This window comes from Paramormyrops kingsleyae, unplaced genomic scaffold, assembly GCF_048594095.1.
Source record: "Paramormyrops kingsleyae isolate MSU_618 unplaced genomic scaffold, PKINGS_0.4 ups39, whole genome shotgun sequence".
In the NCBI taxonomy this organism is placed as follows: Eukaryota; Metazoa; Chordata; class Actinopteri; order Osteoglossiformes; family Mormyridae; genus Paramormyrops; species Paramormyrops kingsleyae.
The window spans coordinates 408,959-433,788 of NW_027325977.1; the positions used below are offsets into that span (position 1 = coordinate 408,959).

Genomic DNA, 24,830 nt, shown 5'->3' on the forward strand with positions numbered 1-24,830 from the left:
AGGCCTATGATGTGATTTACTTAGATTTCCAGAAGGCCTTTGATGTTGTCCCCCACAAACGGCTCTTGCTAAAGCTTAAAGCTGCAGGGATTTTAGGAACTGTGGCAGCTTGGATCAAAAACTGGCTAACTGACAGGAAGCAGCGAGTAGTTATTAGAGGCACAATGTCACAGTGGGCCTCCGTTCATAGTGGGGTACCGCAGGGTTCAATTTTAGGACCACTATTGTTCCTAATTTACATTAATGATATTGACACAAATACATACAGTAAACTGGTTAAATTTGCAGACGACACCAAGGTGGGCGGGGTAGCAAATACTAATCTAGCAGCAGAGAGGCTTCAACGGGATCTGGATTTAATTAGCGAATGGGCTGATACTTGGCAGATGAAATTTAACACAGATAAATGTAAGGTAATCCATGCAGGGAGCAGAAATATAAAGTACAGATATTTTATGGGTTCCACTGAAATAAAGGTAGCTGATTACGAGAAAGATCTCGGTATGTATGTTGATGCTTCCATGTCCCACTCTCGCCAGTGTGGGGAAGGAATAAAAAAGGGGAACAGAATGCTGGGTTATATCTCTAGATGTGTGGAGTTTAAGTCGAGGGAGGTGATGTTACACTTATATAATTCCTTGGTAAGACCCCACCTAGAATACTGTGTGCAGGTTTGGTCACCATACCTCAAGAAGGACATTGCTGCCTTAGAAAAGGTGCAACGGAGAGCTACGAGAATAATTCCTGGTCTTAGAGGAATGTCTTATGAGGAGAGGTTAGCGGAACTGAATCTGTTTAGCCTTGAGCAAAGGAGACTAAGGGGGGATATGATTCAGGTCTATAAGATTCTAATGGGTCTGGATGCTGTTCAACCAAATGACTATTTCAATATTAGTCTGAATACTAGAACTCGTGGCCATAAGTGGAAATTAGCGGGAGAACATTTTAAAACAGATTTGAGGAAGCACTTCTTTACACAGCGTGTAGTTAGAGTATGGAATAGTCTTCCTGCTAGTGTAGTGGAAGCTAAAACCATGGGTTCCTTTAAATCAGAGCTAGATAAGATTTTAACAACTCTGACCTATTAGTTAAGTTCTCCCCAAACGAGCTTGATGGGCTGAATGGCCTCCTCTCGTTTGTAAATTTCTTATGTTCTTATGTTCTTATATCCATCCATCCATCCATCCATCATCTTCCGCTTGTCCGGGGTTCGGGTCGCGGGGGTAGCAGCTTCAGCAGAGGCACCCAGGCCTCCCTCTCCCCAGCTAACCCCACCAGCTCCTCGGGGGGGACACCGAGGCGTTCCCAGGCCAGCCGAGAGATATAATCCCTCCAGCGAGTCCTGGGCCTGCCTCGGGGCCTCCTCCCTGTAGGACAGGCACGGAAAACCTCTCCGGGTAGCCGCCCAGGAGGCATCCGCACCAGATGTCCAAACCACCTCAACTGGCTCCTTTCGACGTGAAGAAGCAGCGGTTCTACTCCGAGGCCCTCCCGGATATCCGAACTTCTCACCCTATCCCTAAGGGAGAGCCCAGACACCCTGCGGAGAAACCTCATTTCGGCCGCTTGTATTCGCGATCTCGTTCTTTCGGTCATTACCCATAGCTCATGACCATAGGTGAGGGTAGGGACAAAGATGGACCAATAGATCGAGAGCTTGGCTTTTTGGCTCAGTTCTTTCTTAGCCACGACGGATCGGTTAAGCGCCTGCAGAACTGCAGACGCCGCTCCGATCCGTCTATCCAACTCCCGATCCCGACTACCCTCACTCGTGAACAAGACCCCGAGATACTTAAACTCCTCCACTTGAGGCAGTACGTCTTCCCCAACCCGAAGAGGGCAAACCACCCGTTTCCGGCTGAGAACCATGGTCTCGGACTTGGAGGTGCTAATCCTCATCCCTGCCGCTTCGCACTCGGCTGCGAACCGCCCCAGTGCCTGCTGGAGATCCCCAGCAGATGAAGCCAACAGGACGACATCGTCTGCAAAAAGCAGCGAGGCAATCCTGAGGTCACCAAACTGGACACCCTCGACGCCTTGGCTGCGCCTAGAAATCCTGTCCATAAATATGATAAACAGGACCGATGACAAAGGGCAGCCCTGGCGGAGCCCAACACGCACCTGGAACACGTCCAACTTATTGCCGGCAATGCGGACCAAGCTTCTGCTCCGTTCGTACAGGGACCGGATCGCTTACAACAGTGGACCCCGGACCCCATACTCCCGAAGCACCCCCCACAGAGCACCTCGGGGAACCCGGTCGTAAGCCTTTTCCAAATCCACAAAACACATGTAGACTGGATAGGCAAACTCCCAGGCCCCCTCCAGTACCCCTGCAAGGGTATAAAGCTAGTCCAGTGTTCCACGACCAGGACGAAAACCGCATTGTTCCTCCTGAATCCGAGATTCAACTATCGATCTCACCCTCCTCTCCAGTACCCTGGAATAGACCTTCCCAGGGAGGCTGAGAAGTGTGATCCCCCTGTAGTTGGAACACACCCTCCGGTCCCCTTTCTTAAATAAGGGGACCACCACCCCGGTCTGCCAATCCAGCGGCACTGTCCCTGACCTCCACGCACTGTTGAGAAGGCGTGTCAGCCACGACAGCCCCACAACATCTAGAGCCTTCAGGTACTCCGGGCGGATCTCGTCCACCCCCGGGGCCCGGCCACCACGGAGTTGTTTAACCGCCGCGGCCACCTCAGCCTCAGTGATGGGCAAGCCCCCCCCAGCACCCTCGGGCTCTACGCCCTCAGATGTCTCAAAGGCAGTATGCGTAGATGTATCGGAGGCAGGGTTGAGGAGGTCCTCAAAGTATTCCTTCCACCTCCGGATGATGTCCCCAGATGAGGTCAACAGCCCCCCCCCCCCACTATAAATAGTAGGAACCAGGAGCTGCTTCCCCCTCCTGATACTCCGTATGGTTTGCCAGAACCTTTTTGAGGCCGACCGAAAGTCACTTTCCATGGCCTCACCGAACTCCTCCCACACCCGGGTTTTTGCTTCTGTGACCGCCCGAGCCGCGTTCCGCCTGGCCCGCCGGTACCCGTCAGCTGCCTCCGGAGACCCCCGGGCTAATAATTCCCGGTAAGCCTCCTTCTTCAGCTTCACGGCCCCCCTCACCTCTGGTGTCCACCATCGGGTACGGGGGTTACCGCCACGACAGGCACCGACCACCCTGCAGCCACAGCTCCGTACGGCCGCTTCCACAATGGAGGTCCGGAACAGTGTCCATTCGGACTCAATGTCCCCCACCTCCCTCGGCATGCAGTCGGAATTCTGCCGGAGGCACGAGTTAAAGCTCCAGCAAACAGGAGCCTCTGCCAGACGTTCCCAGCAGACCCTCACTATACGCTTGGGCCTACCAGGTCTGACCGGCTTCCTCCCCCGCCACCTGAGCCAACTCATCACCAGGTGGTGATCAGTTGACAGCTCTGCCCCTCTCTTTACCCGAGTGTCCAAGACAGAGGGCCGCAGATCAGTTGATACGATTATAAAATCGATCATCGACCTGTAGCCCCGGGCATGTTCGTACCATGTCCACTTATGGACACCCTTATGCTCGAACATGGTGTTCGTTATGGACAAACCATGCATTGCACAGAAGTCCAATAACTGAACACCACTCGGATTCAGATCAGGGAGGCCGTTCCTCCCAATCACCCCCTTCCAGGTCACACTGTCATTGCCCACGTGAGTGTTGAAGTCCCCCAGCAAAACGATGGAATCCCCCCGCGGCACACCAAATAGCATACCGCTAAGGGAATCCAAGAAGGCCGGGTACTCCGAACTGACATTCGGCGCATAAGCGCAGATGACAGTCAGAGACCTATCCCCGACCCGAAGGCGCAGGGAAACAGCCCTCTCGTTCACTGGGGTAAACTCCGATGTTAATGCACCGAGCTGTGGGGCCACCAATAGCCCTACCCCAGCCCGGCGTCGCTCACCCGCCGCAACTCCAGAGTAAAAGAGCGTCCAGCCCCTCTCCAGGAGATTGGTTTCAGAACCCAAGCTATGTGTTGAGGTGAGCCCGACTATATCTAGTCGATACCTCTCAACCTCACGCACAAGCTCAGGCTCCTTCCCCACCAGAGAGGTGACATTCCATGTCCCGAAAGCCAGTTTTGTCAGCCCCATAGTATCCATATAGGTTATGTTTGTTTGTGTCCTTAGACAATGTTAGTGTTTTGTCTGCCACCCTTATAACAGTGTTTCACAGAGTATCACCTATTTTACCTTCTCACTCGAACCATTATATAAATATGGATAAATATATATGTATAGCTACCCCTGCATACATGCTCTCATGGTTTCCCAGAGGAATCGTGAAAGTTAAATAATGTAACCAGGTATCTCAGTGGGTCTCCTAACTATCAGAGGTTTTTTCAGTCTTTGCTTAACAACCCCCCCTTTTTACATTCCTCTGTTGGCTCTTATCTGATCTTTGTCATCTGACCTTTTTGACTCACAGGGATTCCGCAATTGAGTTTGAAGGAATCAACCATTCAGCATAACAATTAGTTGATAATCATCATTAAATAATAATTTATTAAAACGTAATTAATTTCCTTACACATTGGTGGACATAAAAATTTATTTGAGCTAATTTTTCCTACACCAGAGAATTTACAGTGAGTGAGTGGGAGTGCTGATGATATTTCTATCATACGACAGACATGAAAATGGAAGAATACAAACATTACAGGGGGTGAAAAACAAGGGTAATTTTCACGCGCGGGGCCCCCCAGCCTGCCGCTGCCTGAGGAGCTGGGGGTCGTCGCCCCGCCCTGCAACCTGCTGCCCAGGATGGCAATCCTCTCCTGCATCCTCGTTTCTCCACCTTGCGATGCTCTGGGAGAATCATCAGCTTCCCCTGTTTTCCCTCCTTTTTCTGAGCCAGGGGAGTTTGTTCTTTGATATCTCCTAAATGGCGGCGTCCTCACTCTGCTCAAAGTGCTCCATGCGGATTGGACTCTTATCCGAACAAGACTGTGGCCATTTTGAACACACTTCCACCAAATGAGATTCACATTCCAAAAACAGTCACGCAAAGTGAAATAAAGTGGCCTAAAAATTGTCTGACCACCAGGGGTATATCTGTATTGCTGCAATGCCACTGTGAGTGTTTTGTGGGATACATTGCATCTGATAATCTTATTCCTAAATTATTAACTGAGGGACCGCAGCGTCTCGCGTGCTGCGACCGACGGGAAACCCGCAGTTACCTCAGGACGGCAGTAGGGGGCGGACGTGAGGTTCAGCCGTCTGAAGTTAAACCGTATATTTAATGACAAATTAAAATGTGTTACGCTTTGTTTTTAATTACTTGTGTAATTATTTACTTACGTAGTAAGGACTTACTTCGGCTTTTAATGGGTCTTTTCCCGAGTTTTAACGTGGTGAGAGAGAGACGCGGTTTGCTAATTAGCTTGTCGGTTGTCAGGTGTAGCAGTTCAGAGGTTTAGTTAGGAATTTTTTATTGTTGCTTGTTGTATTTTGATAATTTAATCTAATGCATGTTACTGATGTGATTTATGACTTTTGTTTTTAACTTTGTTTTTGCTTTCGCTGTTCTCCCGTCTCCTTTTACATGGTCATTATATATGCTGATTTAATCTAATGCTGTTATAGTAATGTTCAATTACAGTAAAGTGAATTTATTTAATTGTACTATATGGTTTATGTTACCCAGTTACCTCACGCTTTGAGCAGAGCTGAACCAGGACATTAATAGGATAGAATAAGAAGCCTTTATTGTCAGTGTACAGGCAGCAAATACAATATACAGACAGAAATATATAAAATGTACATACACAGGGGAGTGGAAAAGCCCCCCCACTCATCAGGATTACATTTCATTACATTTTAATCAGACAGAAAAACAGTCATTTTGCATGTTTGTTCAGTTTGCTGAACCCAGTCACTTATTTTGTCTGACATACGTCACACTTCAGACAGAGTAAAAAGGGTTATACTGGTTAAAAAGCAGAGATTTTACCTTTTTGCCATGGAGAAGCAGAGACATGTGACACTCTGATAAGGTAAAAATGATTCCTCCAGCACACAGTGAGCTATCCCAGCATGCACAGGGACACGGAGGAGTTATAATTAACCCAAAACCCTGGACAGAGGGGTTCAGTGAATGAGGAGGTGAAGCTGTACAGGAGGGTCAGTCCATCAGAGGAGACTCTGTAGAAGGACAGAGTACCAGCCGCCCAGTCCAGATACACTCCTACTCTGCGGGAGCCTGAGGGCTCTATGGGTATGTAAGTCGGTGTATTATTGTGCCGGACAGAGTAACTGTCAGGAGAGCAGAACAGCATCCATGACTTGTCATTGGCTCCAAGCTGACAGTCATCACTGTCTCCTTTCCTCGTGATTCCTTTATAAGTCACTCCTATCAGGGCTACATCTCCACTACACTCAGCCTCCCAGTAACAGCGACCAGTCAGACTCTCTCTGCACAGAACTTGGGGAAACCAGTCAAATCTCTCTGGATGATCAGGATATGGCTGCTGCTTTGCCCCCCATGTCACCTTCCTGTTCCCCGCTGACAGAAACAGGTATCTGTTTGCTGTGTTGGGGTCCAGCGTCAGCTGGCAGGAGTCTGTAGGCAAGAGGAAGACCGATTAATCCCATCACGAAGCCCAGCATCTCCATCATTATCACTGTCACACCTCACACACTCACTAACACAGAACTCGCTCCAATACACACATTTTATTCCCAATATACTCATGTAGCCGCCCGAGTCTGCGGCGCTCCGGCTGCCCCCTGCGCTGTGAGACACGCCGCGCTGAGAGACTCGCTGGGGACCGAACTGCACTTTAGCCTGCGCTCTATTATTCTGTACGGTACATAAAATATAAAAACGAAGCAGGAATTCAAGTATGTGAAATACCTCAGGAAATGTCGGACGCGCGCGCAACGCCGGCGGGAAGACGGGGCGAAATGCTGCGCGTGCTAAATTAATAGCCTTAATTACAGGTAAATAAAATTACAAACAGCATTAATCAAACGTTGAAAACTTGAAATTGTACCACAAAGAGTACAATTTCAAGTTTCAAGTTAATTTGTCTTTATTTCAAAATAAAAACTTCCTTCAAACCACTTCGGACACATACCCCCCTCCAGCAGCGTTCAGTGCCGACTAGTGATGTGTCGGTCGCGAACGACCCGGTCAAAAGATCCGGATCCTGAGTCCTGACCAAGAGACATTTTTATAAAACAAAACATCTCCGCGGACCAGCGCTCCATGCTGCTCTGACTGTGACTGAAGTTTGTGTTAATGGCGTGTGAGCCGCGCGACCAATCACGTGATGAGTCAGATAAGGGGGCGTGCTGACGGTGTACAGGTACAGAGCACGAGGGAGGGAAAGGAGGAGAGGGAGTGTGGTGCGCGAATAATAGGCAAGATGAGTGATAGTTGGAAACGAAGCGGCATTTGGATGCATTTTAATAGCTATGATAACTCAAAGGCACAATGCACAGTTTGCAAGATGAAGCTGTCATTTCGATCAGGATCCACAAACAACCTTCACAGACACTTACTAAAACTGTTGGATGCTGTAATGATATGTAATGTTAATGTGTTTCACCACTAGGTGGCAGTATGACGTTGGTTAGAGGAAGTTGTAAAAGGAGGGTTTGGTTAATAAACGACTGATGGAGCAGTAATCGGTGTGTCGTCAATACATGGTACCAGGAGAAAATATCTCGAACCAACTGTAAAGATGAATTTCATCCGTCAACCTGACGAGTTAAAGTTGACTGGTAATGTCAACGAGAATTGGAAGGTGTTTAAGCAAAGCTTGGAACTTTATATGTTTGCTATCGGTCTTCAAGGGGATGACCGAAGGAAGATAGCATTACTGCTAACGGTGGCAGGGCGCGATGCGCTTAATGTGTACAACACGTTTCTCTTCACAGAAGAACAAAAGGATAAGTTCGATGTAGTTATGGAGAAATTTGAACAGTATTGCACACCGAGAAAGAATGAAACATATGAAAGGTATGTGTTCAGGAACCGGCTTCAGAAAGAGTCAGAATCGATAGAGCAGTATGTCACAGACCTACGATTGAAACGTCAGTCATGTAGCTTCGGAACACTGTGTGATTCCCTGATAAGAGACCAAATAGTAATTGGAGTCCAAGACAATAGAGTGAGATTGCAGTTATTGAAAGAGGCAGACTTAACGCTAGAAAAGGCAATTAAAATTTGCCAAACGTCAGAGAGCAAATTTCAAATAAAGACTTTCAGCAAGGAAAATGAGATTGTCGAAGTCGACGCAGTGCAGCGAAGGAAACCGAAAGCAACGACGAACGCACTGCAAAAAGATGCAAGACCCAAGCAAGGCACATGGAACTGCAGGAGATGCGGAATGAAACATGCGCCGAAACAGTGCCCAGCCTACGGTAAAGAATGCCGGAAATGTGGTGGAAAAAATCACTTCGCAAAGTGCTGTTTCACAAAGAGAAGGGTGCAGCTTGTGGAAAATGAGAGTGACGTAGAGGAGGACGACGAGACGCCTTTATTCGTGGACACAGTCGGGGGAGAGAAGAGTGTTTCAACCGAAGAATGGATTGCATGTTTGAACGTGAATGGCACGGACATTTCACTAAAGCTCGACACAGGGGCGCAGGTAAACATCCTGCCAATGAAAGATTATAATAAACTGAGAAATAAGCCTAAAATAAGGGACAAAAAGATAAATCTGAGAACATATAATGATAAGCCAATACCCACAAAGGGAATGTGTAGAGTTACATGGTCCAGCAAAATTCAGAAAGTGAATGCATTGTTTGTGCTAGTAGAAGGAAATAGACAAGCAATTTTGGGGTTGAAAACCTGTGATCAGCTAGGTCTGATAAAGAGGGTCCATGTCATAGACGCAGATAAAGTGACAGCAAGTGGGAAAAATGAGAACATAGAGGTTACTACAGGTAGGACTAAAAACACAGACTGGGTGCAAGAATATAAAGAGGTGTTCAAAGGTATAGGCTGCATACCAGGCAAACATAAAATAAGGCTTAAGGAAAATGCAGAGCCAGTCATACATCCAGCAAGAAAAGTGCCAGTTGCACTTAAAAAGAGACTGAGGGACAAATTAGACTCACTGATAAAGGAAGGTGTTGTTAGGAAAATTGAGGAACCCACTGAATGGGTGAACTCCTTGGTTATTGTAGAGAAATATACAGGAGATCTGAGACTGTGCATAGATCCTAAAGATCTAAATAAAGCGATCCAGCGGGAGCACTATAGGCTACCGACAAAAGCAGACATAACCAGCACAATGAGTGGAGCACGCTATTTTACTAAATTAGATGCTTCATCTGGGTTCTACCAAATTGTGCTTGATGAAGAAAGCTCTAAACTGTGTACATTTAATACGCCATTTGGAAGATATTGTTTTTTACGTTTACCGTTCGGGATTAGCTCAGCCCCTGAAGTTTTTCATAAAACTGTGCAGCAACTGTTTGACGGAATAGAAGGGGTAGGAGTCTTTATCGATGACGTGGTAGTCTGGGGTAGGGATGTTAACCGATGACCGTTTGACCGGTGGTTGACCGTATCAACGTTAACCGGTCAAAGTTGTCGGTAGTCGGTTAAAAAAAAAGTGATATCTAAATTAGGCTATTATAGACAGTGGACTATACGCTACTACAGTTAGCCATCTCATTCCTCATCTTTTTGTGTTAAGTGAACAAATTATCCCTCACACTCAATTTTTCATAACTCGCCTGTTTGTACTTAATAAACCAATAAAAACATTTGGCGCGAGGTCACAGCGTTTGGGTTCGCGCGCTCACAAGGTTTGCGAAAAGTAAAGGCAACAGGCTAAAACACTCGAGGTTAGAGCCAGGGCAGACGACAGGATGAAGCGTGCAAAGAAAAGTAGTGTGTGGGACCATTTCTACCTCAACTAAAGCGGCGTATCTTCGGAGCTGTCATTTTCTTAAATGAGCCGTGGCAATGTTTCAAATGAGCTTCTAACCTAGACAAACGCCTTTATTTTCAAAGCGATCACCTTGTACCCAAACCATTTGAAACTAAGGAGCCATTTGTCCTACGATTACATACAACAAGCTCTTCGGCGCCGCGTTTGCGGGACTCATGTTTCGCGCTGTAGGGGATTTTAAAAAAGTGACGTGAGTGGCAGTGTGTGTGTGTGTGCGGGAGGCAGAGCGGCAGAGAGATGCGACAGAGTTGCGAAATTGCAGAAATGGCTGTTATTTCAAATAGCGTACCATATTTTAAACTAATCGGTTAACCGGTTTCAACCGGCTACTGAGGCTCGGTGGTCGGTCAAGAAATTTTTTAGTTTTCGCCATCCCTAGTCTGGGGCAAAACGAAAGCCGAGCATGATGAAAGATTACACAGGGTTCTCACCCAGGCGCAAAAATCAGGTCTGAAATTAAATAAAAGTAAATGCCAATTTGGGGTACAAGAGATTACTTACCTGGGCGAGAAATTGTCTGAGGCAGGAGTGCAACCAGATCCGGAAAAGGTTCGGGCTATAGCAGAACTGCCAGTACCACAGGACAAAAGTGACTTGCAGACAGCCTTAGGACTAGTTAACTACTTAGGGAAATTTATTCCAAATTTGTCAGCAAACACAAGAGCACTTAGGAACTTGTTAGAGACTAACACAATGTGGCAGTGGATGGCAGAACATGCCAGAGAATGGGAGTGGCTGAAAAGCAGTTTAACTCAGGAGCCAGTTTTAAAATTCCATGATCAGGACAAGCTGTTGAAGGTGTCCACTGATGCATCCAAAGCCGGGCTAGGAGCTGTGCTGCTTCAGAAGCATGATACAGAGTGGTATCCAGTCGTGTATGCATCACGCACTATGACAAGTGCAGAAAGAAATTACGCACAAATAGAGAAGGAGACACTAGGGGCAGTGTTTGGGTGTGAAAAGTTTCATGAATATGTGTATGGGCGAACAGTAATATTAGAAACTGATCACAAGCCGTTAATAGCGATTTCACAGAAGCCACTGGGTGAGGCACCACCGCGCATCCAGCGCTTAATGCTAAGACTCCAGAAATATGACTTGAAGTTTGAGTTTAAGCCTGGCAAGCACCTAGTGGTAGCCGATGCACTGAGTAGGGCTAGCTTGCGTCACAACAAAAGCACCACAGAAGAGGATGTTCAGATCCATATAGACTCTATTAGAGCACAAATGCCAGTGTCAGATGCAAAATGGGCAGAGATAGTGAAAGAAACATGGAAGGATGAAAGCTGAAGAGAGTAATGGAACAGATACATCTACCAGGTCAGGTGAAGCTGGATAAGCCATATCAACACTTTAAAGAGGAACTGACAGTGCTGGATGGAGTTCTGTTAAAAGGCACAAAAATAGTCATACCTACCTCCATGAGATCCCAAATGGTCAAGTTAGTGCATGAAGGACATTTAGGTATTGAGAAGTGCAAAAGACGGGCACGAGATGTGTTGTATTGGCCGTGCATGCACAAGGATATAGAGGCATATGTGCAACGCTGCGAGACATGCCAGCGTCACAGATATCAGCAGCCAAAGGAACCAATGAGACCTCACGAAAAGCCTCAACAACCATGGAGAAAAGTTGGAATGGATCTATTTCAGCTAAAAGGCAAGGACTATCTGTTAGTTATGGACTATCATTCAAATTACCCTGAACTCGCAGGGCTTAGTGATACAACAACAGAAAGGGTTGTCACACATGTAAAAGCCATGTTTGCACGCCATGGAATTCCAATAACTGTTATAAGCGACAACGGGCCGCAATTCACAAGCAAATGCTTTGAAGACTTCGCTGAAAAGTATGGGTTCAAGCATATAACATCAAGCCCTAAGTACCCACAGTCAAATGGGTTAGCAGAGAAAGGAGTGCAAATAGTGAAGAGAATTTTGAAGAAGGTTGCAGACAATGCAGAAGACCCATATCTTGCTATTTTGAACTACCGAGCATCTCCACTGGAAAATGGTCTTTCACCAGCTGAAATGCTTATGAACCGGAAGCTGAGAACCAGACTTCCATCCGCAACACATCAGTTGGAAATAAGTGAAGTGAGGCAAGCTGAGAGGCAAACAGAACTATACGACAGGACAGCTAAACCACTGAGACCACTCGCACAGGAGGATATAGTGCGGGTAAGAGGTGATGGGCAGTGGGGACCACTGGCAAAAGTGGTCAAAGAGACGATGCCGAGATCATATGAAGTCCTCACAGAGCATGGAAAAACAATAAGGCGAAACAGACGACATCTACTGAAGGTGCCTCAGAAAGAAATTAGGGTCATGGACAGTGACACAAATGACATAACTATTCCAAGCCAGACACAACAACCAGAAATGGACAATGAAAACAGTTCTGAGTCAGACAAAGACAAACTGACTGATGTAACACAGCGACAAGGATCAAAAAGACTAATAGTGAGACCAAAGAGATTAATTGAGGAAATGTAAGGTACAGAAAAAAAAGAACTTATGTCTGTTGAGTTAAACCAGTTAAGAGGAGTTGAAACCAGTTAAACCGTTGAATGGAATTCATGATGCAATGTAGGAGGTTGGACAAAATGACTTTCATTGAGAAAAAGGGAAATGTAATGATATGTAATGTTAATGTGTTTCACCACTAGGTGGCAGTATGACGTTGGTTAGAGGAAGTTGTAAAAGGAGGGTTTGGTTAATAAACGACTGATGGAGCAGTAATCTGTGTGTCGTCAATACAGATGCTGGTGTTTTGCACGTTGTAATTTCTTTATAATTTATTGTTATTCGTTATTTATGTTATTTGACTGTTAATGGTATCAAAGACAAAAACAGATTTTCCGCTATATATAATGTTCAATACACGTGTAGTAGTGTTTGAGGTTTTTACATTTCATCTTTTTATACCAAACATGATGGTATTGAGAAAATCATAAGGTTTAGTACACATATCAATCATGCGTCATAACAGCGCTGAATCTGGCTGAGGCAGAAGTAATAAAATGAAGAGCCGTTTGGGAGCCGGAAGAGCCGACTCTTCTTGGTGAGCTGAGCCAAATGATCCGACTGACTAAAAAGAGCCGAAATTCCCATCACTAGCGCAGACTGAGGAGACGTTCAGTGTCACAGCCAGTTTGAGGAGATTACGGGTGCTGTCTTAGGACAATAGTAACAAATCTCAAAACAGTACTACTACAGAAGTTCCCAGACTCCCATTGTAAATTAAGAAAATAGTCATTTTTAAACCCAAAAAAGAAAAGAAGAAAAAAAAAACACAATAACTATAATTATGTGAATGCTGTCATAAAGTAGTATTAATGGTATTAAGCATAAAAACATGCATACAAACTTACATTTCTGGATCCCTGGTCTGGTCCTGCACTCTCCACTGTGGTCCACACTATATCAGAAGCAGAATGACATAGTACTGCTGTATCCATTTATTTAATTGTATTTTCTCCACATACTGTACATGAGTCTATAGCAGGGACAGATACACATTCTATACTCACTTCAGTTTCTCCAGGTTACAGCTGGGATACTTCAGTAGAGCAGAGAACAGCTTCACTCCTGAGTCTCCTGGGTGATTGTAGCTCAGGTCCAGCTCTCTCAGGTGTGAGGGGTTTGACCTCAGAGCTGAAGCCAGGGAAGAACAGCCTTCTTCTGTGACTCTACAGAATGGCAGCCTGCAGAGAGACAGACAATATCTCTCCAATAAATAAAAATACCTCACCACTATGAGTATTACTTTTAACTAAATGTGACGACTTCAATAAAGATTTCAGTAATTACACATTACAGTGTGGAATACCCAGTAATATTGACCTCAGTATCTCCAGTGTACAGTGTGAATCCCCCAGTCCAGCAGAGAGCAGCTTCACCCCTGAATCCTGCAGGTCATTGTCACTCAGGTCCAGCTCTCTCAGGTTTGAGGGGTTTGACCTCAGAGCTGAAGCCAGGGAAGAACAGCCTTCTTCTGTGACTCTACAGCATGGCAGCCTGCAGAGAGACAGACAATATCTCTCCAATAAATAAAAACACCTCACCACTATGAGTATTACTTTTAACTAAATGTGACGACTTCAATAAAGATTTCAGTAATCACACATTACAGTGTGGAATACCCAGTAATATTGACCTCAGTATCTCCAGTGTACAGTGTGAATCCCCCAGTCCAGCAGAGAGCAGCTTCACCCCTGAATCCTGCAGGTCATTGTCACTCAGGTCCAGCTCTCTCAGGTGTGAGGGGTTTGACCTCAGAGCTGAAGCCAGGGAAGAACAGCCTTCTTCTGTGACTCTACAGCCTGACACCCTGCAGAGAGACAGACAATATCTCTCCAATAAATAAAAATACCTCACCATTATGAGTATTACTTTTAACTAAATGTGACGACTTCAATAAAGATTTCAGTAATTACACATTACACTGTGGAATACCCAGTAATATTGACCTCAGTATCTCCAGTGTACAGTGTGAATCCCCCAGTCCAGCAGAGAGCAGCTTCACCCCTGAATCCTGCAGGTCATTGTCACTCAGGTTCAGCTCTTTCAGCTGAGAGGAGTTTGATCTGAGAGCTGAAGCCAACACTTCACAGCATGTCTCTGTGAGTCTACAGCTGTCCAGGCTGGAAAAGGAAACGTGTTAAGATATAAATATATACACGACACACACAGGTATATCAAATAAAATATCAAAATGCAGTTTTAAGTACAATAAGACATGCAGCATATAGCTGAAATATCAGTTATTTTGTTTCCTTGTCCTAGTCAGAAACACAAATACTTTTTACTTGACACTCCCCAGCCGAGACGAACCTGCTGTTTAATGACCTTACAGGGTGAGTTACCCTGAGACTCTGTAATATCTGCATAAGTATTTTTATAAAGCTCTGAGCAGCGCTGGGGCTCAGTGATCAGCACTACAGCCGACCCAGGGGATCTAGGGTTTTGGGTTCAGTTCCTGCCCCGGATGTGTGTAAGTGTACATGTTTATGGGGGTTTGAATGTCAAGAAGAGCTTAAGTCATTTTAATTATGTATTTTTATATGACTTTTGAATTGCTGACACCATGACTGAAATCCTTATTTTCTGTTTGCTGTATCTGAGAACCTGTAAAATTTCCAAAACACTAATCACAGAATTACCAATCCTGTCAGATCGGGATGAAATAGTGAAACTTTATTCGTCCCCCTGGTAAAATACTGCTGTTGCCTCTCTGATCTTGCTCTCTCTGACACACACATACAGGTCAGAGCTCAGGGTTGGCCAGCATCCAGCCCCACTGAAGTTGGGGGGTAAGGGCCTTGCTCAAGGGCCCAAAACCAGCATCACCAGGTATTTAAACCGGTGACCTTCTGACCACAGACACAGAGTCCAAACCCACTGAACCACACGCCACAGCAAGACTGTTAAAAAAATATACAAATCCTGCAGTATCCAGAATGAAAAAGAATTTCTGGGCGTCCATATAAATACACCCTAATTGTTCTGATAAGATATAAAAGCAGTATCATGAATAACATCTGTACTTCTTTAGCAAGAGACGTATGTAAGATCATTACATACTAACTTACAGAGCTGTCCTAGATTTCTTGATCACAGGCAGCAGCCTCTGAAGACCTTCATCTGATCTGATGTATTTCTTCAGATCAAACACATCCAGCTCCTCATCTGACATCAGTAACACAAAGGCCAGAGCTGACCACTGTGCAGGTGAGAGGTTTGCTGCTGAAAGGCTTCCTGAACTCAGGTATCTTTGTACTTCCTCTATTAGAGAATTGTCACCCAGTTCATTCAGACAGTGGAACAGGTTAATGGTCCTTTCTGTAGATAAATTGTCCTTTATTTTCTTCTTGATGTACTGGGCTGTTTCCTTAATGTTATGTGAGCTGGGTCTTGTCTCTCCCAGTAGTTTTTGTAACAGATTCTTACTGGAGTCTGTTGAGAGGCCAAGGAGGAAGCGGAGGTAGAGGTCCAAGTGTCCATTCTTGCTCTTTAATGCCTGATCCACTGCAGTCTTCAGCAGGTCAGCTGATGAGTTTGACAGAAACACATATAAAGCAGCGAGATACTCCTGGATGCTCAGATGCACAAAGCAGTACACCTTCTCCTGATACAATCCGTATTCCTCCTTAAAGACTTCTGTGCACACTCCAGAGTAAACTGAAGCTTCAGTGACATCAATGTTATCCTCTATCAGATCTAGCTCATAAAATATGAGATTGCCTTTCTCAAGGTTGTCAAAAGCCAGTTTACCAAGTTTCAAAAGGAATTCCTTGCTGTATTCCTTAAGCTTGGTTTCATAGTTTTTCATATACTTGTCATTTTTTAAACTCCCCTGAAAGATCAGGAAGTGTGTGTACATTTCAGTCAGAGTCCTTGGAATTTCTCCTTTGTCAGTCTCACTAAGAAACCTTTCAAGGACAGTGGCTGAAATCCAGCAGAACACAGGTATGTGGCACATGATGAAGAGGCTCCTTGATGATTTCACATGTGTGATAATCCTGCTGGCCAGACCCTGATCACTAAATCTCTTCCTGAAATACTCCTCCTTCTGGGCATCACTGAACCCTCGTATCTCTGTCACCTGGTGGACACACTCAGGAGGTATCTGATTGGCTGCTGCTGGCCGGGAAGTTATCCAGAGGAGAGCGGATGGAAGCAGATTCCCCTTGATGAGGTTAGTCAACAGCACATCCAGTGATGTTTTCTTTGTTACATCAAACCAGCTCTCATTGTTCTGAAAATCTAGTGGAAGGCGACATTCATCCAGACCATCAAAGATCAACAAAACTTTGTACCTACACAGCTCAGAGGATTCAAGCGATTTCAGTTCTGGGACAAAGTGGTGAAGCAGATCAATCAGACTGTATTCAGCCTTAATCAAATTCAGGTCCCGGAAAGGAAGAGCAAATATGAAGTAAATGTCCTGGTTTGCTTTTCCTTCTGCCCAGTCAAGAATAACTTTCTGCACAGAGATTGTTTTCCCGATACCTGCGACCCCTTTAGTGAGTACAGTTCTGATAGGTGTCACACGCCCATGTAAGGGTTTAAATATATCATTGCACTTGACTGTAGTATCTTCTGTTACCCTTTTCTTGGATGCTGTTTCAATCTGTCTCACTTCATGTTCATCATTGACTCCTCCAGTTCCCCCTTCAGTTATGTAGAGTTCTGTGTAAATCTCTTTGAGAAGTGTTGGCTGTCCTTCCTTAGCTTTCCCTTCAAATACACACTCAAATTTCTTCTTCACATTAAATTTGATTGCGCGCTGAAACTGCAACAGAAGATGCCCTGAAATAAAATGAGAGCTTTTCAAAAAACATTTTTTACTCATTTAAGCCAAATTAAATCAAAATAAATAAATGATAAACTGAAATATAATAGACATTTTTTCATAAACTCTTTTTCTGTGGCAAATCAAACACACACTGAATGAGGTACAGCTCTTACTCTTCTCCAGCATGTCAGCGAGATCATTTTGCTCCATGGTCCTCAGGATGTACAGTGTGATCTTCAGAGCTCCCTCTCTACCACAGGTCTTCTGCATCTGACCATCACTGTCCAGGTCATTGTCCTCCTCCAGCTGAGGCTCAGAGCATTCTGGGTCATTCTGATCCAGGTACCTTTTGAATTTCATCAGCTCATCCTTCAGAAACTTTTGAGCTTTGTTCTCCAGTAGCTGAAATGAACAGTTACAGTTTAATTATTATCACTCCTGGCACCGTATCTTTTTATAACTTCATTTGTGAATTATGCTGCGTTCCATTTCAACTTGTAACTTGGAAATTCTGATTTCCTAGTGGGAAATTTCAACTGGAACGCCCCCTGAACTCGGAATTCCAACTCATGAAGTCGGGGGAACCTACACAACCTCGACCTCAGAATTCAAAATGGCTGCACCCTTTATCAACAGACGTTAAAGCTGTAGATTTACAGTGTTTATAAGCAGTTATGTATTATTTGTGGCTCATTAAATTGATTGTACACACCGCTTTCTGTTGCTATTCGTGTTTTTATGCGCTAAACATCACAAAATCAGGGGCGGATTAACGCACAGGCTAGATATGGCTTAAGCCTAGGCCCCACGTGTGCCAGCCTGCAAGGGGGCCCCCATTGGCGCGGAGCGGGGCTGGGTTGGGGGGCCCACAGACTACTGTAGCCTAGGGGCCTCTGTACACCTTAATCCGCCCCTGCACATAATGTGTTGTTATCAACTGGTATTGCTAACAATGGCTAACAATTAACCTGGCTAGAACTGGGGCCTGTTTCAGAAGGCAGGATTTCTTGCTTAGCCGGATAACTTGTCAGATTTAAAGTAGTCTGGGCTAAATGTAAGTGAATGAAGATGAAGGCCATTTAAACTGGGGCACATTAAACACAAGAAGTTTTTTTATTTATTTAACCTTTAATTAACCAGGTTTGTCCCATTGAGATCACAGATCTCTTTTGCAAGGGAGACCTGGCCAAGGTGGCTGTAACACAGTGACAATGCAGAGTCTTACAAAGTAATACAAGAAAGAAAAGAAAACATAGTTATAATTTACAATTACATATAGATAACCTCGATTCCAGAGTCTTTAGAAGAGTTTTAAATTCCTTGAGGGGTATTAAATTGTGCAAACGGAGTTCAACTTGAAGTCTGTTCCATGAGTAAGGTGCTGAGAACCTGAAGGCTTTCTTTCCTAGTTCGGTTCTTACTTTAGGAACAACCAGATTTAAGAAGTCCATCGAGCGAAGGTTATGACGTCCTTGCTTCCAGGATAGGAGTGAGGATAAGTAAGAAGGAAATTTACCCCTGATGGTTTTATAGATGAACATATGCCAGTGAGTGAGGCGACGAGCTTGTAAAGAAGACCAATTTACTTTGGCATAAAGCACACAGTGATGAGTTAGAGAACCGCTGTTTGAAATAAACCTCAGTGCTCCATGATAAACGCTATCTAACATGTGAAGACAATGAGCAGATGCATGCATGTATATTACATCACCGTAATCGATGATAGGTAAAAAAGTTGATTGAACTAGTTTTAGTTTTACATGGGAAGAAAAGCATGATTTGTTTCTGAAATAGAATCCTAAAAGGGATTTCAGCTTTTTTGTTAAATATTTAATATGTTCCTTATAAGACAGATGGTCGTCAATTAAAAGTCCTAGGTATTTGAAATTTGACACCAATTGTATTTGGTGACCATCCCTTGTTAAAATTTTTCCAGATAATGTTAGTCTGTCTATTTTTGAGGTGGTGAAGAACATAAGTTTTGTTTTGTCCGCATTTAAACTGAGTTGTAAGTGACAAAGTTGTTCTTGTACTTTGTCAAAAGCAACTTGAAGGTATTCAAAAGCCTTTGCGGGAGTAGGTGCAGAGCAGTAGATCACGGTATCATCAGCATAAAGGTGAAAAGTTGAATTTGGAATATTCCGACCCAGGTTATTTATATATATGCTGAACAATAATGGGGCTAGAATTGAACCTTGTGGGACCCCTTTGTGAATATGGAGTAACTCTGAGGTAGAGCCTTCTGCTTGAATTGACTGGGTTCTTCCTGTGAGGTAGTTTGCAAACCATTCAACTGTTTGTTTAGAGAAACCGATATCTATAAGGCGATTAATCAAAATTTTATGATCAACAGTGTCAAAGGCTTTGGATAAATCTAAAAACAAAGATAGGCAACATTGTTTGTCATCAAGGGCTTTTATGATGTCGTTTGTGACCTTCATCACAGCAGTGATAGTGCTATGATTTTTACGAAATCCTAAGCAAGAAATCCTGCTTTTTGAAACAAGTCCCTGGTATTGCTAAATGGCTTTCCGACTTGCTGTACTGGAACGAGGTTAACTTGGGTGTGACGTCATTCCCAGCTCCGACTTCCGACCTCCGAGGTAAATGGAACGCAGCATTAGTTGAATCATCTCTTTCACAGGACAAAGTACGTATTGTACATCTGTAGAAGATATATGTCAATTTAGATCAAATTTAAGAAAATATACTTCAGTAATAAATGCACACCTTGAAGATGGATGATAAGCCTCCTTCTTGTGGATGTGAATTACACTTTTTCACTCTGTCCCTGTGAATAAAACACAAATACCCATATATTCATATTTAAATAGATGTAACTGCCATCCACATAACTATTGAATATTTGATGTAACAGTTCTTGTTAAAATGAAATGTGTAACAATATACAAATTTGTCTGACCAATCCACCGGCGCTATACCCCCCCCGTTCGGCAAATTTTACCGACAGCACTCCTGTTTCTCTTTTGGCTCCAAAAGCAGCTGGCTTAACCCCAAAGGGATTTGTTCTGTCCCTTGTTTCCAGGGTTAACACTAGACTGCCTGTAATACTCAGGGGCTTCCTGTCTCTTGCTGGGCTGCACCTCAGGTACCCAGCAGGCCCAGGCTCTGATGTGACCTCTGGCAGCTCCGTAGGATCTTGTCCAGTGTGAGAGAAAAACTGACTAGTGGGATATTTTGTAATCAGCTTTGAAACTGTATCTTTGTGCAACTAATGCAAAAGTACCTGAGTGTTAGGCAGCTGACAGCCAAGAATGTAAATTTAAGAGAATTAAGAGTTAACCTTAGTGTAGCAATATGTGCTTGAACTTTGTGCTCATTAGATTGAACAGAAATGCAGGATAGAGAACAGAAATGCAGGTTTAGAGCGTGTTTATCAGACAGAGCAGGAAAATCACAAAAGGCTACAGTGAGTGGGGGCTGCTTGCAGGTGGCCAGACCCATAAATTACAGGCTGTATAAAGTACATATGAAATGCTGATTACAAAATATCCCTGTAGTCAATATTTCTCTCACAAGTGCTTTCCCTGGTCCCAGGTTCATAGCCCCTTAGTTCTGTTTGTTAATTGTTAGTTAATTCCACCCGTGTCCTGTTTCCAGTGTCTGCTCTGATTGGTTGATTTTTCTGAGTACTCACACCTGCCTTTTGTTTGTCCCCATGATATGTGTATTTTACTGCCTGCCTGTGGTCAGTTCCCTTACTTGGTCATTGTATCACATGCTGTTGATCCTGTGCTTTGTTCCTGTGTGTATTGGATTCCTGTGTAGTTATTTTCCCCTTAGTTCTGCTCCCTGGGTTGCTGCTCTTTACTAGTGTCCCCTGTGTTTTGTTGTTATGGCCTTTTGACCCCTCGTGGTTCCCTTATTTTCTGCTCTGTGTTTTGTTATAAATAAACCCCTGTCATCTTGGAGCCGCACTGTGGATTGTCATCCTTTCCTCGCCTGCACCATCCCCCGATCCCATAACAACTAGCTAATTAGTAACAGGCACTGTTCCATTAAACATGTTCAAACTGAAGCCTCAGTCTGAACAGAGTTAATGAGCCCATGAGAATCTATTTATTATCAAAGCAGAAACATCCGTCGCAGAAGAAGACAATCTATTGTCCAGTCATGCTTAATCAATATAGAGCAGTAGCTTTTTTCCAGCTGCATGCTGAGGATTGACATTTAAAATGCACTTTTCAATCTACCTTCTAATTCCAGCTCGCAAGAAATCAGTCTTAACAGTAATCCTCATCCTTTTACTTCAGATGTGATTTATACAGAAGACAGATATAACTTCTGTTTACATTTTCAAAGACAATGGGATTTGCAAAAGTAAAAAAAAATTGAAATTTGAACATTTTTTTCTTGTAGCTTGTGTGCACCTGTATGTCTTTTGACTGTGAGTTTTAAACAATGTTTAAATGTATATTTACCTTTGATCTGTAGGAAATCGTCCCTCTCTGAAGTGGAATGGTTGGTCCATTGACCTGTCGCTCTTCATGGAAACACAGCTGGGTACAGGTGAGCCTGCTCTCTCCATCAGGACACTGAGGACAGTGAGAGGAAAGATCCTCATTATATAAATATAACCCACATACTGTGGACAGGGTTGCGTTAAATCTTCAGCTGTTTAACCTTCTGCACTGTCTTCATGTACTTTGTTATGCTGTGAAGCTCTTGATACAAACATGCTTGTTTACATTTAGCTTTAATGTGAAATAAAGTATCTCACCTAAAATGAAGATCCCAGTATGAAAGGTTTAGTATCATTGTTACAGCCTCCATTACTTGACTTGCCTGTTGTTGCTTGATATTACATAAATTTAGCCTTAAGTGGGGTTCCCCACAATAAATTTAGTGCATATTCAGAAGATCACGTTGCGCCCCAAAGATGTGAAAAATTGAAGAATCAGCGCTAGGTGGCAGCAGAGGACGGTATCCAGGGAATACAATTAAATGTTAATTCTTGAAGTAAATTAAACTTCACAACTTTAATAAATAATAAACATAAATCATCTACCCCACGGACCTGAATCAGTTAAGTCTTGAGGAAGTGTATTAAGTTAAGACAGATTACTCTCTCTTTCAAGAATGCTGGATCGTTTATTTTTTATGACCGTGTGTAAAGCAGTACAAACACACAGGTTCTGTCTTACCTCTCAGTTCTCTTTGTTTTACACTCCACAGGGGGGGTCATTTCAGAAGCAGCTCCCCCCATTTTTGTGCCGATCTAGACCAGATGACTGATGCTGGGGCCTCTATGAACACGAAGCGTAAATAGTAACATACATAAGAACATAAGAACATAAGAACTATACAAACGAGAGGAGGCCATTCGGCCCATCGAGCTCGCTTGGGGAGAACTTAACTAATAGCTCAGAGTTGTTAAAATCTTATCTAGCTCTGATTTAAAGGAACCCAAGGATTCAGCTTGCACTACGTTATCAGGAAGACTATTCCATACTCTGACTACACGCTGTGTAAAGAAGTGCTTCCTTAAATCCAGTTTGAAATGTTCTCCCGCTAATTTCCACCTATGGCCACGAGTTCTTGTATTTGAACTAATGCTGAAGTAACTATTCGGTTGAACAGCATCCAAACCTGTTAGAATCTTATAGACCTGGATCATGTCCCCCCTCAGTCTCCTTTGCTTGAGGCTGAACAGATTTAGCTCAAATAACCTTTCCTCGTATGACATTCCTCTAAGACCAGGAATCATTCTTGTGGCCCTACGCTGCACCTTTTCTAAGGCCGCTATGTCCTTTTTAAGATATGGTGACCAAACCTGTACACAATATTCTAGGTGAGGTCTCACCAAGGAATTGTATAATCTTAGCATTACCTCCCTTGACTTAAACTCCACACACCTGGAGATGTACCCCAACATCCTATTGGCCTTTTTTATTGCTTCCCCACACTGGCGAGAATGAGACATGGAAGCATCAACATACACACCAAGGTCTTTCTCATAATCAGCTACCTTTATTTCAGTAGGTCCCATAAAATACCTGTACTTTATATTTCTGCTCCCTACATGGAGTACCTTACATTTGTCTATGTTAAATTTCATCTGCCAGGTGTCAGCCCAGTCACTAATTAAATTAAGATCCCGCTGTAGCTGCTGAGCCGCTAGTTCAGTATCTGCTACACCACCCACCTTGGTGTCATCTGCAAATTTCACCAGTTTACTGTATATATTGGTGTCTATATCATTTATGTAAATTAGGAACAAAAGTGGTCCTAAAATTGAACCCTGCGGTACCCCACTATGAACGCAGGCCCACTGTGACATCGAGCCTCTTATAACTACTCGCTGCTTCCTATCCGTTAACCAGTTATCAATCCAAGTCGCTACAGTTCCTAAAATACCTGTCGCTTTGAGTTTAAGTGAGAGCCTCTTGTGGGGAACAACATCAAAAGCCTTTTGGAAATCTAAATAGATGACATCATAGGCCTTCTTATCATCAACTTCCTGAGTAGCTTCCTCAAAAAACTCCAACAGATTTGTTAAACAGGATCTACCTCTCCTAAATCCATGCTGGCTATCCCTCAAAATGTTATTTGAGTCCAGGTAATCTACCATGTTCTCTTTGATTATAGCCTCCATAACTTTACTAGTTATACAAGTTAGACTGATTGGCCTATAGTTTGACAAATTACTTCTATCCCCTTTTTTGAAAATGGGCGTTATGTTGGCATGCTTCCAATCAGAAGGTACCACACCTTCAGATAAGGATTTTTGAAACAGTAATGTTAAGGGTCGGCAAATAATATCCCTCATCTCTTTTAACACTATAGGTAAGATGCCATCAGGGCCCTGTGATTTATTTATTTTGAGCTTAGCTAGGCTTTGCAAAACATCAGCTTCAGTTATATATATATTAGTTATAGACGATGTTGAATTAGTAATAAGAACTGGTAAGTTACTAGTGTCCTCGACAGTGAATACCCGTGCAAAACTATCATTGAACTCATTTACTATGTCAATGTCGTTTTCAATTATAAGACCCTTACTATCCTGCAGATTAGTAATTTCAGCTTTTAGAGCTCTTTTAGAGTTAAAATACTGGAAGAAACTTTTAACGTCATCCTTAGCCTCCAATGCGATCTTCCTTTCGACATTCCTTTTAGCTCGTCTAATGTCATTTTTTAATTCAGCCTGTAGATTTAGATACTCTTGCTTTATTATGTCATCATCAGTTTTTTTCCATCTCTGGAACAAAGCCCTTTTCCTCCTTACTTTATACTTTATGTCCCTATTAAACCACCTAGGTTGCAATTTCCTAGATTTATTCTTGCTAGAAACAGGTATGAAGTCCTCTTGTACTTGCAATAATGTGCTTTTAAAAAATTCCCATGCCTCTTCAACAGTTTTGTTATTTAACTCCATCCAGTTCACGGTTTCTAGTTTTAATCTCATACAATTGAAGTTAGCCTTCCTAACATTATATATTTTTGATTTGGACTTTGCTCTTCGGGCACTAAACTTAACCTCAAATTTAACCATGTTATGATCGCTACTGTCAAGTGGTTCTAAAACATCTAATTTACCAATCCTGTCCT

The 24,830-nt window shown here is 43.6% G+C and overlaps 1 protein-coding gene and 1 pseudogene across 1 annotated transcript; one reads left to right on the forward strand and one right to left on the reverse strand.

Annotated features, from left to right (window-relative positions):
* Positions 1–24,830, forward strand: part of LOC140586333 (E3 ubiquitin/ISG15 ligase TRIM25-like) — a 189,788-nt pseudogene that overhangs the window by 98,218 nt on the left and 66,740 nt on the right.
* LOC140586321 (protein NLRC3-like) lies at positions 5,732–18,709 on the reverse strand. The gene is made up of 9 exons (XM_072708121.1): positions 18,680–18,709; positions 17,432–17,660; positions 15,553–17,272; positions 14,431–14,604; positions 14,118–14,291; positions 13,805–13,978; positions 13,492–13,665; positions 13,333–13,379; positions 5,732–6,607 (listed from the first exon to the last, which is right to left on the reverse strand). Exons 1-9 carry the CDS (start codon positions 18,707–18,709, stop codon positions 6,072–6,074), a joined length of 3,258 nt encoding a protein of 1,085 aa, XP_072564222.1. The 3' UTR covers positions 5,732–6,071.

What these genes read in the sequence shown, in the direction of transcription:
- LOC140586321 (XM_072708121.1), bottom strand. Translation starts at nt 18,709, where the DNA reads ATGGACTTCTTAAATCTGGTTGTTCCTAAA. An exon ending in CGCTGACATGCTGGAGAAGA is followed by an intron (nt 17,273 to 17,431) that starts GTAAGAGCTGTA and finishes ATTTTATTTCAG; the next exon opens with GGCATCTTCTGTTGCAGTTT. An exon ending in CAGACCAGGGATCCAGAAAT is followed by an intron (nt 6,608 to 13,332) that starts GTAAGTTTGTAT and finishes TCTTGCCTACAG; the next exon opens with ACTCCTGCCAGCTGACGCTG.